Here is a 19,799-nt window from a genome sequence, read left to right as displayed (position 1 = left end):
TTTGCATTCCTGCACATTCAAGTGTTTCAACAGCAATTTCAACAGCAGTACCCCACCTGAAATGTAAACTGCCCAGCATCTCCTAAATCCTCAGTTAAACAGACTGGTGTCTTACCTGGGCTCCCTGCATCAGCCAGGTGGCACAGACTGAGCTCATACACGCCAGTTACACGGTTTCTATGTGTAAAAACAAACAACAGACAACCTTATGGTAACTTTTATGATAATAGGAACACAGCAAAGGACTTGTCTGTGATTTGAAGCAGCCGTACCCTTCAGATGGTCTCAAGGTGCCACTGCTGAAGAGGTTCCTGATGGAGCGAGATGCCGGGAGCTTGGCGTCTCGTGAGTAGAACACCATGCATAAGTCTTTGGTTATCACTGTGGGCTGTGTACAGTTCTCCATCTGGGAAAAGAAAACCATTGTAAGCTTTTCAATCTAAAATGGTGCTTAGAATAACCTTGACTTTCTAAAGAACAAGCAACAACTGGGTTCCGAGGTTGTTAATTGATGGACTAATGATTTCAACAGAATGTTATTTAAACTAATTTAAAAAAAAAATGTAATAACAAATTATGCCAAAAGAGTTCAACAGCAACCACCCAGTCAGTCTCTGACTACTCACTACTGTTATAGACAACCATGCAAAAGTGTTTTTTTTTTTTTTTCATTTTTCATTAAGAGATGAATGCTTTAATTCAGCAAGGACACATTAAATTGACCAAAGGTGAGAGTTAAGACTTTTACATAGTTACTTTTTTTTTTTTTTTTTTAATAAATGCAGTTATAAATAAATGCTTAGGAACTTTCTTTTCAATAAAAGTCCTGAAACAAATGAAGATTAAAAAAAAAAACGAAATCTGTGGAAATTTCCACAAAAATATTAAGCAGCTGTTTTTAACATAGATAATAAGAAATGTTTCTTGAGCTCCAAATCAGCATATTATAATTATTTCTGAAGGGTCATGTGACACTGAAGACTGGATTAATAGCTGCTGAAAATTATTAAAATAGAAAACAGTTATTTAAAATGTGAATATTTTTGACTGTATTTTGATCAAGCAAATGCAGTCTAGGTGAGTATAAGAGACTTATTTCAAAAACATTAGAAAAAATATTACTGGCGCCATACATTTGGACGCTAATGTAAACTGTATATGAATATTTTGGAAGGACCAAAAATATATTGTTTCTATACTTTTTCATGATTCGCAATGCTTCATGGAATGTCGAGTCAAGGAATGCTTTCTTTTTATCAGATTTTCAAATACTTGTTTGAGTCAAATCAAAATTTGAAACGTTTTGACTGACCTCTGAGCTGTTTGGTTTGATACATGTCATGAAATTCTTTACAGAAGATTGTTTTTTCCTTGTGGAAAAATAAATGGGAACTACGTATACTTCCAGAACCAAGATCACTACTAAGTGGACAGGTACTGTTGCGCTCTATAGAGCCACACGGTTTACTGCTATTTGCCTCTCTTTCACATATGTAGTTGATAAAACCATAACAATGCCACTGGCTGTTGCTAAATTAAATTAGCTGGAACTAAATCATGTAACTTAATAAGTAAATGGCATTGGTTACCTCCAGGTAAGCAGACAGAGTCATGTAGATTTTCTCTCCATAAGGAGTGACACGGTTTAGCAGCAAAGAATTGTGCATTGATGAATCCCAAGCAGCATCAAAACGGAAGAATGTCCTATATTAATGGTAGAAAACAGCATTAAAGATATCATTTAAACATAGAACAAGGTGAATTTACATATTATCTTACTTCTGTAAAAAGTTCATAAACATGAATAGGCTAAATACATTACCTATGTTATAACATAATACATAGTATCAACTTGTTAGGCAAAACACTTACTGATAAAAGATATGTTGTCTATGTTATTGTTTAACGTTTAAAAAATCTTATTTTAAAGTGACACAAAAGTGTTTAAAAATTGTGACCGGGAGCAGAGACAATATAAATGCATGCAACAAAACATTTTAGATATATTACATGAATGCCACCACCAATGATGTGCAGAACGATGACAGTTATCAATAAAATAAAAGACATAAATAAAATTAAAATGATGAGGGGTGAAAGACGCAACCATTCAAAGAGGGAGGCAGGTACAAGGGGACACTTATACCTAGGATTAGTCCCCAAGGAAATGCTTTAGGTGGAAAGGAAAGAATCAATGATAGAATCATAGATAAGACATTTCAGAGAGGTAAGCATACAGCAGATTTACCTCAATTTATCTCAATGAGAGAAGCAATTGCAGTAATGTCATTCCACAGACCTCCAGGAAGAAGAAATGAACTAATAATGACCCTAAAGCAATGCAATCATATGGACTGACTCTTACACACAAGTTATATTCACCTTGTTAAACTTTAAGCCTACAGCACCCTCCCTCCCTCTGATAAATATAGGTCATAGCCCACTAAAATGATCACAGATCATCGGATCCACTTATATTTCTGGCCCTACGCCGGTTAAGGGTCTTAAATCTCTAAATGCCTGAGTCTGAAGTAGATGAGAGGGGCTGAGCTTCTCTGAGGTATGTGATAGATACTTATGTGCTTTATATGTTGAGTGTTAAAGTGAACGGACCGGCATGACCCAATAGGCAGCTTTGTGGCTGCCATTCAGACATGAAGAGAGAGAAAAGGAGTGGAAGAGGTACTGGAAATTGACTTGTTGAAGAGATGGGAGAAAATATTTAAACATGTTAGGAGAAATTTCAAGGGTCACCGTGGGGTTGTGATCATGGGGAAGGTCTGCTCTAGACCATCACACCTGGTCTATTGAAATCCTATAAAAGGGATAATTCACACAAAAAATTACAATATTGTCATCATTTAAAAGTGGAATTCACTATATTACTTTTGCAGTCTGGACAAGTCAATGTAAGTCGCCAGAAGTCAGAGCCAGTTTTTAGATTCGGCAGTACGACTTGATAGACTTCACAGAAATTGAGTGTAGTCTATTATGGGAACACTCTTTTGAGTTGATTTAAGAACACATTTTTTTCATTAGTCATGTGTCTTCTAACAATACCATTTCTTTATTTGTTGTGTTCAGAATGACATGAAAGTGATCCTCAGTCGTTAATTGTATAATGCCATATATTTAGCCATTTACATTTACAATGGGGAAAATGAATGCCCTAATAAGTGGATAAGTATAAGGAAAAAAAGACTTGCCTAAAAGCATTTCTATTTTTATGAGAATAGACCCTCCCTTGTTGATTTAGATAGTAGTTTATTCATTATCAATTACTTTTAAAATTACATGTTATTAAAAAAAAAAAAACGATCTTTTGATTCAAGTACACCTCTACTGTATACTTACTATTAGGCAAGTGTGACTTTTTATTTTTAAATAATATATGGCTTTCCTGTAGCTCAACCAGTAGAGCGTGGTGCTACCAACACCAAGGTCATGGGTTTGATTCCCAGGGAAAGCAAGAACTGACAATAATGTCAAAATGTGTACCTTGAATGCAATGTAAGTCGCTTTGGATAAAAGCGTCTACCAAATGCATAAATGTAAATGTAAATTAAATTAATTGTTCTGCAACAGGGTTTATGAAACTAATAATTTATATTGCCAAAAGTATTGGGACACCGCTCCAAATCATTAAATTCAGGTGTTCCAATCACTTCCATGGTCACAGGTGTATAAAATCAATCACCAAGGCATGCAGACTGCTTCTACAAACATTTGTGAAAGAATGGGTCGCTCTCAGGAGCTCAGTGAATTCAAGCTTGGTACCGTGATAGGTTGCCACCTGTGCAATAAGTCCATTCGTGAAATTTCCTCACTACTAAATGTTCCATGGTCAACTGTTAGTGGTATTATAACAAAGTGGAAGCAATTGAGAACAACAGCAACTCAGCCACAAAGTGGTGGGCCACGTAAAACCTCAGAGCAGGGTCAGTGCATGCTGAGGCACACAGTGTGCAGAAGTCACCAACTTTCTGTAGTCAATAGCTACAGACCTCCAAACTTTGGTGGCCTTCAGCTTAGCTCAAGAACAATGCATAGAGAGCTTCATGAAATAGGTTTTCATGTCCAAACAGCTGCATCTGAGCCTTACATCACCAAGTGCAAAGCATCAGATGCAGTGGTGTAAAGCACGCCGCCACCGGACTCTAGAGTAGTAAAGACATGCTCTCTTGAGTGACGACTCACACTACTCTGTCGGGCAATCCAATGGACAAGTCTAGGTTTGGCAGTTGCCAGGAGAACATTACTTGACTGCATTGTGCCAAGTGTAAAGTTTTGTTTTCAGGGGTTGGGATTGGTCCCTTAGCAATATAAATACAAAATAATTACAACTTGAAAGTGAATTTGACAGACTTGGTCATGACAGACTTAGATTCTACTTTAGTATCTTGTGGATATGTCTTCAAATGAAAACGTTATATTGATCAGCCACTATGCTGAATATTTAAAGCACATACCCCCTCAATATCTATGACAGATATGGCCCTGTAACTGGTGGGAACCTGCTGGATCATCTTGGACTAGCAACTGAGCAGCAACATTCTCAGAAAATCATAGTACAAAAGCTGTCACTGAAATGATACCATTTTAAAGGGTATAATATGCACACTTTAGGGCTAAATAAAGAACAAAGTTCGAACTTGGTACAAAGTTGGAAGGGTACCATCTCAATAACAGCTGTTGTACAAAGTGTGCCATGGCCTTAAGCTAATAAGATGTGTCCTAAGTTGGGCTCAGGTCAACTCAGTCAGTTCCCCATCCATCACTTGATAATTCAGCTGGTCAAGCACCCAAACCAATTTGAGCCAGCTAGAAGCCAACTACCATGTTCCAAAACACAGCTACCGGACTCGCTAGAGTTGGCTTTAGCCGGTTAGGACACAAACACACAGTTAAAGGACACCCAGCCATCCCAGTTCTGACGCTATATTGTTAACTCCCAAAAAACACATAAATCAAGCTCAACATACCAAGCAAGATGAGGGATTGTGAGGATAATTTCCACCTCCCATTTACACACGATAAAAGAGATTTCCTGTTGTTTTACCTTCCCTTTCAATTTTTCTTTCCCTTTAATTTTCTTATATCAGCCAATCCAAACTATAACTCATGTTCTTGGCAAAATATACAGCGAGACATTTCTTTCTAAGTTTATTGGTTCTGCCTGCATTGAGGACCTAAATAATATTGAAGAATTACTCATTGCACAGGGGTAAGAAAGCAAGCATGCTACCACTGAGGTAATGCTTACATGGATTGTTGAGCTGCGGCACACTGCCACCCAAGCTGCTGGAAATTAAATTTTGGTTTATGTTAACATATATGGGAAGGACACTGCAGGGCTATACTCAACTCCCTGGCAAACTCTTGGGACAGTATAGAAACTAGAAGATGATGGGGTGTGGATAATAGTACAGTTGCCAAGGTGATAAGTGTGTGTAATAAGAATGATATCAAATATTTGAGGAATTATGTGAAGATATCTCACCTTCCCAAATCATTACTCATCTAACAAAAATATGTTCTAAGAACATTTTGATTCCCATTAAAAAAACATTATCTCTGAGAGTTCTCGGAACATTTAAAACACTCGTTTCTTTCTTTTTTGTTAGCAAAAACTAGGGATGCACAATTTATTGGCCACCATACGGTATTGGCTGATATATGTTCATTTTTAATGTTATCATTATTGGTCCAATAAGAAAATTTGGCAGATATATTAAAGCCGATAAGTAATGGATTATTTTTTTCTTCAGCTGAGACACTTTAGATGAGCTCTGTTCGCCGTTATAGTTGTGAATGGCTTGAAATACGATTGGAAACTTTAAAAAGGAGAATAAAGTTAAGTGTAACATGTGCAGCGCAAATCTGTCATATAGTCTACATAAAATTATAACGAGAACATCATTATAATTGTGTACTTGGGACATGGCTTTTAAATGGTGAGACTTTTTTGTAATCAGGCTTTCAAAAATTATATTAAATTTGGATTTAGATTTACCGGTATCTGCCAATATAGGTGATCAAAAAGAAATAATTATCAGTTATCATATCGGCCAAAATTGTTTTGAACATTTTGAAAAAAGTAGTAAGTTGGGACATAAAAAACTGATTTTTATTTATTTATTTATTTATTTATTTTTTACAAATCACATTTTTATATTAACCTTACTGAAAAAAAGTAAGCTTGTACGTTACTTTGAGATAACCTTGCCTGAACATTAGTTAAAGTTCTGAGAATTTTTCCTGTTAGCTGGGTTTTGCTTTTAATTCGTAGGCAAAATTTCTTTCTGCTCACAATTTGTCAATTTTAAGTTGTTATTTTTTAGTTTTTTATTTTAATCACTTATACTCAACATTTGAACTATGGATTGCAAGTTTAAAGCAGCACCTGCACTGAAAAAAAGTTTGTAATTTAAACAATTATAAAAATGCTACAGCTAAAAGCCATTTACTTATAAACTGTACATTACATTACCATATACAGTAAATTACAATAAAGGAGGGTGTTAAAAAATGATGTGTATGAGAAATAAAATTCTCAGTGTGATCTGTAATTGCCCTGTCAAACGGGACAGTCCTGGCTGACATTACAACAAGAAAAACAGATCAGGGTAAAAACAATACTCTCATACTGTGGCGACACCACCCTTATTTACAAGCAGCTAATTCCTGTTATTATAGTTGTGCTGATTTAATAATTACAATCTGCGGAACAAAATCTTCCAGGCAGCATATGAAACCTTTAAAGAAATTTGATCAACACTACCCCCTAATGGTTAAAAAGATTGGTTAATGTGAGCAGAAAATGCAGGGGAGACTGTCAATAGACTTGACTAAACACATTTTTTTCATATGAAATCATAAATCTCAGTGGACTAACATAACACTAATTTTGTTCAGAGAGTCATGATTAATACTGAGGTTAGCAAAGCGAGCTCTCCCGCCCATAAACAACACAGACCTCATTGTGTGTGGTCTGGCCAACAGTTATCGCCCCACACAGGCGAAATTGTGTTTTATGGCGTTGCTTTGACATTTGTGATGGAACTTGATCTGGTTGCAGAACTTAAATGAAACCATACATTTTTAATTAAGAGATGTCATCTAATTTGTTGAGCAAGAGCAATATATTTTATGTAGCACTGATGGAGCGTGTGTGGTAAGAGTGACTGATCATTAAAAATATTATAAAAATACTTTTAGTTTAAACTGGAGGAATGTGTGACTGATGAAGAAGTGATGGACACATTACAATGTTCTCTGAAACGTCCAAAATCAAATTTCAAAAGGTTCAATAGTTTGTCTTGGTTATGTGAACATTATTTTATCATTTTGAAGGACCATTCCAAAACAAAACAAAAATGGGAAAAATTGCTCCATGAACAATGTATAAATATTTTTGTGCTTACATATTGAGAACATTATTAAAGACCAGATTACTTCAAATGAACAATCGTTTTCATATCTTTCAAAGTTTTAACGTAACATTCGAAGAATGTTCCTTATTAGTTGGGAACGTGATCTCTACCACACCTCCTGTAAATGATTCAGCCAAAACGCAGCCCATACAAAAGCCAAGCCATGCAATCCAGTCACCTAGAGTTGCCAAAAACATACAATACAGAACAGAAGCTTCACACACAAAAGCATTTCCATGGGAGCCGGAGTGAAATTCTCTCACATTTTCAGAAACAGGAGGAAAGGAGAGAGAGAAAAAAAATAGACAAACCAACATGAAAGCAGAAAGAACAGTATTTGAGAGCCAAAAAATGACGCAAAGAACGATGGAGGTTGATTAGACAGATGGCCAGAGAAATAAAAATATGCAAAATACACATTCTGATGTGTGCGTGTGTGCGTGTCTGATAAAATGGGAGGAGAGGGATCTGAAGGTAATATACCTAGGCATGTCCGAATCAAGAAACTGTCTGAAAAAACACAAAACAACATTCTGTTAGTGAACTAGAGAAATCAAAAGGTGGTGGAGAGAAGAGTGTGTGGAGGCCCAGCAGCTTGTTTCGGATGACTTTGCTTGTTTTTTTCATATTTAGGCCTCTGCACAACTCTCCGTCACATCTTTGTCCTTGTTCGTTTGCTTTGGCGCATGAATCCAGCTCCGATACATGGTTTTATTGGTAGGCCTAGAGAGAATTATCTAGTGAGGATCGCAGAAGAGGAGGTCACAGCTGCTTGAAACGAGAGGCTTGTAGGGTGCAGATGGATACATCTGATAATATAAGATAGAAAATTATAACTTTATTTGAAGCATTTCATGTTTGCAAAGTCTGGATGCTGATATATGATGCCCATTTAAGGTGATGTAATAGTAATGCATTGCAGATGACAAAATGCTTTGTTTGGCTGCTAGCGTATAACGTGACATGACAAACGTGGCATTTCGTCTTCAATAACCATCACGATGAGAGAATGTTAATGATGGATTTTATTAGTAAAGTTTAATTAATGCTTTTTAACATTAGGCTTTCTTATCAAATAATTCTTCACATGCAGATCGCAACAACGTGACGGTGACCAGCAGAGATGTCGATCCGCTGTGTGGTTCAGTGAGAGGGCACAGTAGCAATGGAGTGTGGACAGAGCGAATGGAATGAACAGATGAGAATGGACACAAATGCAGACCAGCATCAAATGGGAAGACTTGCACAACCAGCAAGGAGGTGAACTAGAGAACCATTTCTCAATTCCCTGCCTGTTCGGAAAATAGTGAATTCTTTATTTACCGGTTGATTTTGTTGGTTCAATATTTGTGACCTCCTTCATTGTGGCTAATAAAATCACATTTTGTCTTGAGCGCAGTGGATTATTACAGGGCCTGTATCAAAAGTATCCTGACTCACTGTGGTTATGTCATGCAGAAAGGTCGCAATGATTAAACAATCCAACGGTTCTGAAAGAAGTGTGCTGAAAGGTTATGTTAAGATATTTTAAGCATTTATCTAGGTTTATTCCATGTGTGCACCATATAAATCAGTGTTAGAATTAAACATGGTCAGATTTACCCAAACGCTAACCATTTAATTTTCAATAACCAACAATCTTACAATCAAGTTTTTACACAAAACAATTTTTTTAAGATACTTGTGTTGCGTATATCTAAATAAATAAAAATAGTAGCTGACACAGTAGCTGATTAGACTAGGTTTTGATTTAACAATAAGCACCAACGCGATGGATCTCAACCAGGGAGCAAGCGCCCACTAGGGGGCCTCTGCAAACTTCCGAGGGTCTCAGAATGACTTGAATGAAAAATGATTCCCCTTAAAAATGTATTATTTTTGAATATTGTGCTGGGGACTTTGGTTCAAAAAGGAGAACCACTCAACCCTGTTACTTACATTATGTGATATGTCAAATTAAAACAATTTACTTTTGTACTATTGTTCAAAAGTTTGGGCTCAGTTGTCAGTAAGATTTAAAGAACAAAAAAAAAAACATTTTTTTAATAATTTAATTCTGCAAGGATGCATAAAATATATCAAAAGTAATAAGATATATTTAAAATTTAACAAGAGGTATCTATTTCTATTATTTTCAGTTATGTGGATTCTTTATTTATCAAAGAACCCTGAAAAAAAAGCATTAAAGTTTCGGCAAAAATATCGAGCAGCACAACTGTTAATAATTAAGATTTATGAACGATCGTGTGACACTGTAGACTTGAGTAGTGTCTGCTGAAAAATGGCTGTTTGCCATTACAGGAATTAATAACATGTTAAAATGTATAAAGTAATTTTTAATTGTAATAATATTACAAAATATTACTGTATTTTGAATAAATAAATGTAATCTTGGTGATCTTCTTTCAAAAACATTAGCAAAAAATTGTACCGACCCCAAACTTTTGAACGGTAGTGTACTTTTTCAAAAATCCCCCCTAACCTTTTGTTTCAAATTCTTTAAAGGGTTAGTTCACCCAAAAAAGACAAATTCTGTCATTAATTACTTACCCTGATGTCTTCGGAACACAAATGTAGATATTTTTGTTGAAATCTGATGGCTCAGAAAGGCCTCCATTGACACCAATGTCATTTCCTCTCTCAAGACCCATAAAAGGCACTAAAGACATTGTTACAAAGACCATCTCACTACAGTGGCTCTACAATAATTTTATGAAGCGACGAAAATAGTTTTTGTGCGTAAAAAAAACCTAAATAACAACATATAGTGATGGGCTGATTTCAAAACACAGCTTGCTGAACAGAAGTCTTACGGGTGTCGAACAACATGAGGGTAAGTAATTAATGATATAATTTTCATTTTTGGGTGAACTAAACCTTTAATGGGGGGTTCAAACCTTAATTGGAGTCCAGAAAAATGTGCACCCTGTCTTTAATACTAAACGCCTCAATATGGCAGTTCTAAGATGTGCCAGTTGTCAGTCCCCACAACCCTGCAGCGAGTTATGGTATGTTTGTGCAAAGAAACATAAAAGTGTGAATATACTTCTTGTCATTATCTAAGGCTGGCACTGTTGCTGTGCTGTTTGATTCTGAATCACTCCCTTGTCACAAGCCTTTAAGAGCTGTTTGGAAGGTTTGCTTCACTGACTCATTTCTCTTTGGCAAAAACTCATCGCTTTAAAGTTGTGCAGAGAACTATTTGTCTCACAGGCTTGGCTTCAGCTCTCAGATCACATGCCAAGGCTGAGGAGAGAGTCGTATTAAGTGCAGCAATCACTAAAATGGAGACCTGGTATTAAAAAGAGCGGAGAGGGAAACAGCCAAAGAGGAGAAAATCTGCTACTGAGTGTTCTAGGAGAAAAAAGGCTTCATGACAGATAAATAAATCTCTCATGTACCGCAACCTCTTGTGTAAGCGTTCTTAGATTTCAAATGACAAGCGTAATTTTCAAGATGACTAGTGTTAGTGTTAAAGACATGAGATTGTCCATTTTATATGTAAACTTCTTAACTGGTCTTCTGATTTGTTGGCATGTTTATTAAGGATGGGAAGGTACCTGTCATCTTGTGTGGGTCGAATGTATCCTGCAGACAGTATGTTGAGAGAAAGAATATTTGGGTCGATGATTGTCTCATCTGCTTCAGGCGTGTTCCGGATGCGCCCTTTCAAACGCAAAAATACATCCCATTTGCTGAATATCACAATGTCGCTCTTATTTACTTATGCATTGAGCATAAGCATTGAGCATAAGTTCGAATTTGAGCCCAAACTCACCTACAACCAGCTCTCGCACTTCCTTCCACTCAATATCTCTTCCTGTCTCATGTACTATGGTAATCGTAACTCTCCTTTGGATGCCCTGTTATGAAAATGATGAGTTGTTGTAAGTCATAATATTGTACTCTAATGTTAAAAAAAATAGTATGAAAAATGTGTGTTACAAAAAAAAAAAAGATAATACAAGGAGAGAACATTTTCCAGTACCTGATGTAACATGAATGTGCCATGACAGGGCATTCCAACCCGGTGGTCCACTACGGCTGGGATATAACTGCAAGGGACAGATACATATCAAATTCAATAACCAGCAGTGACAAGCTTTCCTGGGTGTAGAAACACCGTACCCACAACATGTACAAGAATTTACAAAGCCAATAGATTTAATATTATTATGAATCATTATTTTAATTATCATTCACTTAATAGCATATTAAACTATTTAAAATATATAAATTATAGAAATATGTCTTATATATTTATTATTTGATATTAAATATATAGCATGTTTTTAAGCATGTCCATGTCCATGTCCATTTTCTGTAATTTAGTGTTTAGTGTACAACAAAAATGTTTCTCCAACAGGTCCTGGTGCAGTATAACTAATTTGACTTTAAGACCACAGTACACACATGATATTGGATAACATAATACAGCACATACAGTAAGAGTATACATAGTACACATATTTAAAACGATATGGGAAAGATGATGGTATGGTGTGAGTATAAATTAAAGATTGGTGTCTTTAAGGTTTTTTTATGCACCAAGGCTGCATTTATTTGATCAAAATCAAAATAAACGATCCAATACAGTAAAAACAGTGGTATTATTAATATTATACTGTTGTGAAATATTATAACAATTTAAAATAAATGTTTTCTATTTAATATAATTTAAAATGTAATTAATTCCTGTGATGACAAAGCTGAATTTTCTGAATTTGTCTTCAGTGTCACATCAGTCTTCGGATTCATTATAATATGCTGATGTATTGCTCAAGAAACATTTCTGATTATTATCAATGTTAAAAACATTGTGTCATTTCATATTTCTCTGAAAACATCTAAAATACATTTGAAGATACATGATTGTTTAATGAATAGAAATGATTGTTTAATGAATATAAATTTAAATGAATAAAAACATGATTGTTTAATGAATAGAAATAGAAATGAATAGAAAACAGCATTTTTTGAATGATTTTTTGTTACATTTTAAATATCTTTGTCGTCACTTTTAATCAATTTAATGCATCCTTGCTGAATAAATGTATTCATTTCTTTCAAAAAGCTTAAATTACTGACCCCAAACTGTACATAAAGCTATATTAATAGTGTGTAAAATGTCCTGTGGGAAGAACTGTAAAGTGTCTAAAATGCTTCCTGATGGTACTGAGAGCAAACTGCAAAGCAATTGTATAAATGATAGCAGGTATGATTTCCTATACATCATGGTCTAAAAATCAATGAAAACATTTTATACGGATACACTGGATATCACTGATTTTAAAGGCCCCACTAAAGACAGTAATCGATTTCACAATCTATTCTGCTCGAACTGAATCCGTTAAAGGCCAATTTAAATGAAAAAGGTCAATGGTTAGACAAGACACTTACTCTCCATTGGCCTCTAGCTCACAGATTTCAAAGAAGACCATCAGGTCGTATTTACAGTGGCACGGTCCTGCTGTGGGTCGTGTGAGAGCTGTCAGTTTGGTGGCAGGTACTATGCCAGAAAATAGAGAAAGAACGACAAAGAGAGTCAGATCAATACTGAGTTAATCGTAGACCAAAGGATTGAATAATTCAATGGCAGAAGAGAGGGATAGTAGTTTCACAGGAGAGAGGAAGATATGATCACAGTATAAGAGGAGGAATAGAGCATAGTTAGAGAGGAACAGGAGTGGGAGATCAGGGGTCCGATGTAAAGGCACACTGCTGTTAAGATGAATAAAGTCAAGTGAATAACAGTGATCCCTGAACATCTGCACAGGCCAAGCAGAATTAACAAAGGAATAATTAAACTCAAAATGAAAATGCTCGCATGATTTTTTCACCCCTATGTTGAACCAACCATGTATGAATTTCTTTCTTCTGTGGAACACAAAATGATATTTTTCTTTATTCTGGCCACTTCAATTTTATGTACTTAATGATTGTTAAAACTAGAGTATTGGATTTGTTTGATTCATAACTAGATCAAGTGATTTATTGAAAAGATACAAAACACATTGAAGTGTTGAAGGGAAGCAGACTTCTCTACTTCTCTCATGCGCTTACATGGAGAAGATGTCAATATATCTTCTGTCTTCAGAAGACATTTACTGTATGCTGCTTTTTTGTTGTTTTGCTTTTACTCATTTGCTAACATTATATACAAAAATCAATAGCTCAAAAATTCACCTTTTGTGTTCAGCAGAAAAAAAGCTAGCTGTGTAGGTTTAGAATGAAATCAGACTAAGTGAAGGTTGACAATTTACATTTAAAAGGAAACTACTCCTTAAACTCACACTTAACTAATACATATGAATATTTATTTTAATAACTTAAAATGTTCTCTTTCTTTAAAGGAACACTATGTAAGAAATGTATTTCAATTAATCATAAAAATGGCCCTGATATGTAACTAGACATTAAGAAATCATGTAATTTCAAATATATATATATCAATGACAACAGTAGTCCGGCCAGGATATTGTCATTTAAAAGTTGTTGTTGCAGCCCTCAACTGATGTTAATGTTGACATGCTGTGTTTTGGCCTGAAGCTCCACCCTCCACCTATCTACCAATCACAAAGTCAGTAGTGTGTCGGCATCCGGGTTGCCATCTCTGCTCTAGTTACCACAGCTGTAGCTACAAACGTTCCTGCTGAATCCTGCACCTTATCTGGCAACCTCGAGTCGGGGGGGAGGGGAAGAGGGGAGAGTGATTACAGTACCAGTTTTGGCCACAATCTTACATACACTTCCTTGAAGACAAACCAATGAATGACACAAATAGACAAAAAAATCTACCCAATAATAATAATGACCCAAAACTAATATCCTGCAAATGTTTAGAGACCACTGCATCATCAAGCTCAGTTTCAAGTGACAAAACAACCAGTTTTACTCATGCAGTTATACAGTCTATTCATCAATTTATTTCTGGTGAATGATGTCAGAGAGAAAGACCAGAATTGTCCATCTGCTTGATGAGGTTTGTATGGAGAGGCTGAGGGAGAGAAAAAGACGTACACCCACACACAGTATTAACAGGCCGAAACGCAGTCCCTGGAACAAAGCGTCCTTCAGTCCGTCAATGCAGAGATTTTGTGTGACTCCCATAGGATTGGCGGAAATGAGTGGGCACTATGTCCAAATATGAGACATTTTTTGTAAGTATAACACGTTTAAGAAATGAAAATTTCAAAATTAACTAAATAAATATAATTCAAATTGTATATTATATTATATACCAGTGCATTAGACTGACTAGAGGTTTGGTTTCAGGGACATTCTTTGGCCTTAGGCACTCAGAACCATTACAGACCCGGCTTCTGCGCTTTTATTACTGAACAGATAGACAAGGGTGGGGCCGGCAGTCTGGCTTGCTCCTCCCCCTCAAGGAGGTAGGAAACAGCCACGCCTGCTGCATTGAGGGCGTGGCTTGACAGCGAGTCCACCAGAGATCCATTGAAGACCTCTGGCAGCAGGTAGCGAATCAGCTCCATGTTCTTCTCTCGATCAGGAGGGGTGTCGTTATCTGCGGCTACACCCACCACCAACGACATAAAAACTGTGACATGGGTACATGGACCCAAAACATAAAAAAGGCAACACAAAGGACGAAGAATATGTGCTAAAAAGATTCAGCCCCAACATGATTTGGCAGCAAGCCTTAAAAATCAATCGCAATTGCTTTAAAAAAAATACAAAACATGCAGTGGGCGAGGGGGCTTTAATGTTTATGGTTGTAAAAAATATTCATTGCTCTCACCTGGTTTGGAAAGAGGCATGACTCTTGGGAACTGCCGTCTACATGGGCGCAACGGACTGAAAAAAATAAGATCTGGCTGTTATTTCAGTATAACTTTGATGGATGAATTTAGACATTTGTAGCATTTATTAATCTGATTTGGAAATAATAAATATTGCCAGGATCTACCTAATGAGATCCTTGCAAAGCGGAGGGAAAGGCTGCTTCTGGTAATGCCCAAAGACTTCAAACACAATCGGCTGAGTCTTTATGTACTCTATAAAGGACTTAGTCACTTCCACGGCAATCTGGAAAATCGAAGAAACAAGTGTTTTACCCTCAGCCTAATAAAAACAGTGTGACGTGGTGCTATAGTGTAAAGCTTACATTCTGCACATGATAGAAGCCAAGTGGTGGACCACGTCCAGTGTTCTTCAACGGCTCTGTGGAAAACGCTTCATCGTGCCTGTGAATAAAACTACAAACGAGGAGTTTAATAAAAATAAATTAGATACAGAACAATGACAAATGTCCACTAGTGGAAAGAAACAGACTTCAGGACTGAAGAGAGGCACTCACTTGAACTGGCAGAATATGTCTGCGTATTCTGCGGATATGCTTGACGCTTGCAGCACAGTAACTCTGAATGTGAAGACTTCTCCAATCCTCAAGTGATCCAGAGCGCCGTCCAGTATGCCATCAAGACCTGTTTTGACAGGGCTGTCCAACTCTTCAGGGTTAGCTATAAAGAGCACATGAAAGTAAAGATGTCAATAAAAAAAAAAAATATATGAAAACGCTATGGTACAGCTGAAGCTGACATATAGATTCAGACGTGAGACACACAAACTCGTAGGTCACTCATACTTAAAAAAATAAAAATAAAATAAAAACCTTTTATTCAGCAAGTATGCATTGAATTGATCGAATGTGGCAGTCAAGACATTTATAATGTTACAAAAGATTTATATTTAAAATAAATGCTGTTCTTTCAGCACAAAATTCATGTTATTAAGCAGCACAGCTGTTTTCAACTGATTCTTGAGCATATTTAATATATTCAAAAAGAAAGCAGTTATTTAAAATTCTAATTATATTTAACAATTACTGTTTTTACTGTATGTTTGATCAAATAAATGCAGCCTTGGTTGGCATAAAAATACTCAAATACATAAAAAAAAAATCATACAAATCCCAAACCTTTGAACTATAGTCTACGTGTTTTTAAATAGTAAGTTAGAACAAATGTTACATTTGTCCTGAATGTTCCATATTTCTTACCTGCACAAGTATTATTGTTGACCTCATCTGCAGAGAGTCCCATTTCTGCGTTCTGGCCCTCACCCTCCACAATTCGCAGCTCTTCCTGAGAAACGCCAGCATGGGAAAGACCAGAAGTGCAGGACTCTGACTGGAACTGCTCAACAGGAAAGAGAGACACTATCATATGAATATCCATGTTGACAAAATCAGCAATTAATCAATGGGATTTTTTCATGGCATTACCATAAAACTTCTAGCTTTTTGAGAACATTTTAGTTATTAAATAATTAAATAATAAAATTGAGATCCCTCTCACAAGGAGTATTTCCAGCCATTACAAATGTTTTAATGTCAATACCTTCTCAAACTGTTGGTCCTCAAAAGAAATCTTGGCAGTGCCTGACTGTCGGACACCAGAGCCATAGTCTGGTGCCTCTTCATCAGCTGGAGGAAAAACCAGAGCACCTTCACATCACTTCCTCAAGAAGTCACACACAGCTTGCCCTTTTTATATACAATCCCTCAGGTCTAAATACACCCTCTAACCCAAAAACGTTTTCCTGTTTCCTCAAACTAAGGATTCATGATATATAAAGCAAGTATCGCTCATCAACCGATATTAGATTTGTAACTTTTTTCATTTATTGTATATTAAATTGTGCATGTCCATTTTCCATATAAATGTTTGGATTACATTTACCATCATTAAACTCAATTATTAGTTGTTAATCTTTAAAACAAAATAAAAAATGTGTATGTTGTGATGCCTATGATAATATATATATGATAGACAAAACAGTTAAGAATTTGAATATCAGCCATTTATCTGTTATCAACCATAACACGATAATATACTTCAAAATATCTTAAATAGCGTATTGTTCCAAATATAAGACAATGTTTTTTTCTTAGAAATACTTAGAAAACAGGTATGTCTAATATTCAGGGTCTAGACTTTTACGTCAATAATCTATCCGCAATAATAGGTGGCGTCAAATACATGTAAAACGAATGTGCCAAGAAAAATGGTCTGTCATTGACAGTCAATAAAAATCGTACTGTCTAAGAGCCGTGCAACGGTTATTTTTGCGTGCCTCACTGACGGGAACAAATTTCCCTGTATGTGATTTTAATACGCAAGATGCTACCAAGATTTAACTTCTACTGTTAATGAAATTTGCTACATGGTTTTTACTATGAGATGGATAGCCTAATTGCTATATTCAGATGGGCTGCAAGTTATTTATGTATGCCACCAAAAAGTATTTATATTTTAAATCTGATCATTTGTACATTTTACCAATGTTTACCATACTTTCAATACAAACATTTGAATTTGAAAATATGAACAAAACGGTAATATCTTACATCTTAAATAATATACATCTTATTGGTATGAGACAGAATTTAATATCTATGAATCCATATTATTACCATCCATAAATATCTTTATCTAGACAAAAAAATTATACATTGACATTATGTGCCACTCTACTCACCAGTAGGTTCTGCAGGACACCTACAGTCCTAATCTTACCTGATATTGCTTGTACAGCTACTCTGAGGAAACCTTTGACCTCTCCCTTCTCATTGACAATGGCAACCCGATGTACCAGGGGCACAGGATAGAGCAGATTGCTCAAATACACAAATCCCCTAAAGGAGAGAGGGAAGAAGAAAATATGTGTCCAGAGTATAGCAATTGTACAGCAAAAAGGACAAACGAAACATTGATCAACATGTACACAAAAGCAGGCACTGCTGTGGCCCTGGACAGGATTATGCCTTAGAGGATACATGATATAAAACAGGAAGGTGGGAGCATTTTTAACTCTTTACATATTTTATATTTTGGGGTGAATTTAAGGAGCATGATACTGAAGTGAAGATAAACCCTAATATAGATCCCAAATATGGGGATTCTTTTTTAATTTAAAGCTTTTTTATGAATAAAAATCAAGGATTTTGAAAAAAACTTATATATACTCTACCATTCAAAAAGTTTGAGGAAAAAAACAAGAAATACTTAACTTTCCGCACTATTTTAACTTTAGGTCACTAATCAAATAAGCACATTTGTAACATTGAACATTTCTTTCATTAAACCACACAAGTTTTTTTGGAACAAAACATTCTGAAAATTCCTGTTAATAACTTATATACTGATATTATTATCATTAATATATTAATTGTAACTAAACATGTAAAACATTTTAACTAAATATACAGACTATAGAAGAGGACAGTTTGTTTGAGTGAATATTTTACATGAAGTGACTCAATATATTTTTCTTCAAATGATTGTGGGATATTTGGATAAGCTATACAACCATGATCAGAACCAGAAATACGACTGTTTATATGTTCCCAAACCTTTAGATTGACTTTTAATAAACAGTATGGAAAGTATTCAGACCCCCTTAGATTTTTCAATCTGTTATATTGCAGCCATTTGCTAAAATCGTTTAAGTAAATTTTCTCATTAATGTGCACACAGCACCCCATATTGACAGAAAAACACAGAATTGTTTACATATTTGCAGATTTATTAAAAAAGAAAAACTGAAATATTACATGGTCCTAAGTTATCGGGGGAGAAGAGCCTTGGTGAGAGAGGTAAAGAAGAACACAAAGTTCCCTTTCAGTCGGTCACGTTCGACGTACGTCAGAACTGAACCGACGAATGGGATCTTACTTTAGAGACCAATCCTACTTCGAGCATCTAACAACGAGCCAATGAAATTTGGCATGCGATCACGCATTCCACGCTCCGCCCCGCAGCGCGGGTATAAAACAGGAAGTGGAATGATAGATCAGCGCTTTCTACTTCGGAGCCGAGCAGTGCTTACTGTTTCCTACGAAGAGTGTCTGACTACGAGTCAAAGAGTGTTGAGTGAGAGAGTCTGCCAGTGCGGGTGATATGGCGCGTCAGTGAGAGACCATCTGATCAGTGATCAAGCGATCTAAAGGAGCTTGTTGGTTCGCTGAGCGTTTTCCATACAAACTGTTGGTTCGCTGAGCGTTTCCCATACAAACTGTTGGTTCGCTGGGCGTTACACACACACAAATACACATCACTGAGAGCTCACACAGGCTTGCAGAACGAACTGTGTGGAGCCGCGGTCATCTCCCTGAGTGCTTCAGCACACTAAAAGAGCAGCTTTCCATTCACAAAAGAGCAACACGGTTTGACCCTGCGTCTTTTTCAAGATGTCATTCAAACCGTGTATTCCTGGTATGCAACTGTTTCCTGTCCTCTTTGACGGCCACGAGCGCATGTGAGATTGCGATCGTGGGTGATTCATGTTCTGGTAAAAGAACATGGTCACGTCGGCGCGTTGTTCGTCTCCCCCTTCTCATAA

The 19,799-nt window shown here is 36.2% G+C and overlaps 1 protein-coding gene across 16 annotated transcripts in view; it reads right to left on the bottom strand.

The window, feature by feature from the left end:
- Positions 1–19,799, bottom strand: part of kif1aa (kinesin family member 1Aa) — a 79,705-nt gene that overhangs the window by 6,704 nt on the left and 53,202 nt on the right. For 5 of the 16 annotated variants that reach the window (XM_067459579.1, XM_067459583.1, XM_067459586.1 and 2 more), the window contains 16 exons: positions 17,975–18,093; positions 16,796–16,902; positions 16,456–16,591; positions 15,754–15,916; positions 15,562–15,652; positions 15,364–15,482; positions 15,196–15,251; positions 12,834–12,942; positions 11,422–11,488; positions 11,212–11,296; positions 10,994–11,099; positions 7,917–7,943; positions 1,590–1,704; positions 273–406; positions 116–177; positions 1–9 (listed from right to left, as the gene is read on the bottom strand). The exon at positions 1–9 is cut by the window's left edge and continues 137 nt beyond it. In XM_067459579.1, coding sequence (XP_067315680.1) covers positions 1–9; positions 116–177; positions 273–406; positions 1,590–1,704; positions 7,917–7,943; positions 10,994–11,099; positions 11,212–11,296; positions 11,422–11,488; positions 12,834–12,942; positions 15,196–15,251; positions 15,364–15,482; positions 15,562–15,652; positions 15,754–15,916; positions 16,456–16,591; positions 16,796–16,902; positions 17,975–18,093 — 1,505 coding nt within the window. Of the gene's footprint in view, positions 10–115; positions 178–272; positions 407–1,589; positions 1,705–2,146; positions 2,171–7,916; positions 7,944–10,993; positions 11,100–11,211; positions 11,297–11,421; positions 11,489–12,833; positions 12,943–15,195; positions 15,252–15,363; positions 15,483–15,561; positions 15,653–15,753; positions 15,917–16,455; positions 16,592–16,795; positions 16,903–17,974; positions 18,094–19,799 lie in introns of all 16 variants that reach the window. The other 11 variants (XM_067459581.1, XM_067459590.1, XM_067459593.1 and 8 more) reach the window with 5 other exon arrangements.

Source organism: Pseudorasbora parva, chromosome 12, assembly GCF_024679245.1.
Source record: "Pseudorasbora parva isolate DD20220531a chromosome 12, ASM2467924v1, whole genome shotgun sequence".
NCBI classification, from domain to species: Eukaryota; Metazoa; Chordata; class Actinopteri; order Cypriniformes; family Gobionidae; genus Pseudorasbora; species Pseudorasbora parva.
This window is presented reverse-complemented; position numbering and strand designations above follow the sequence as displayed.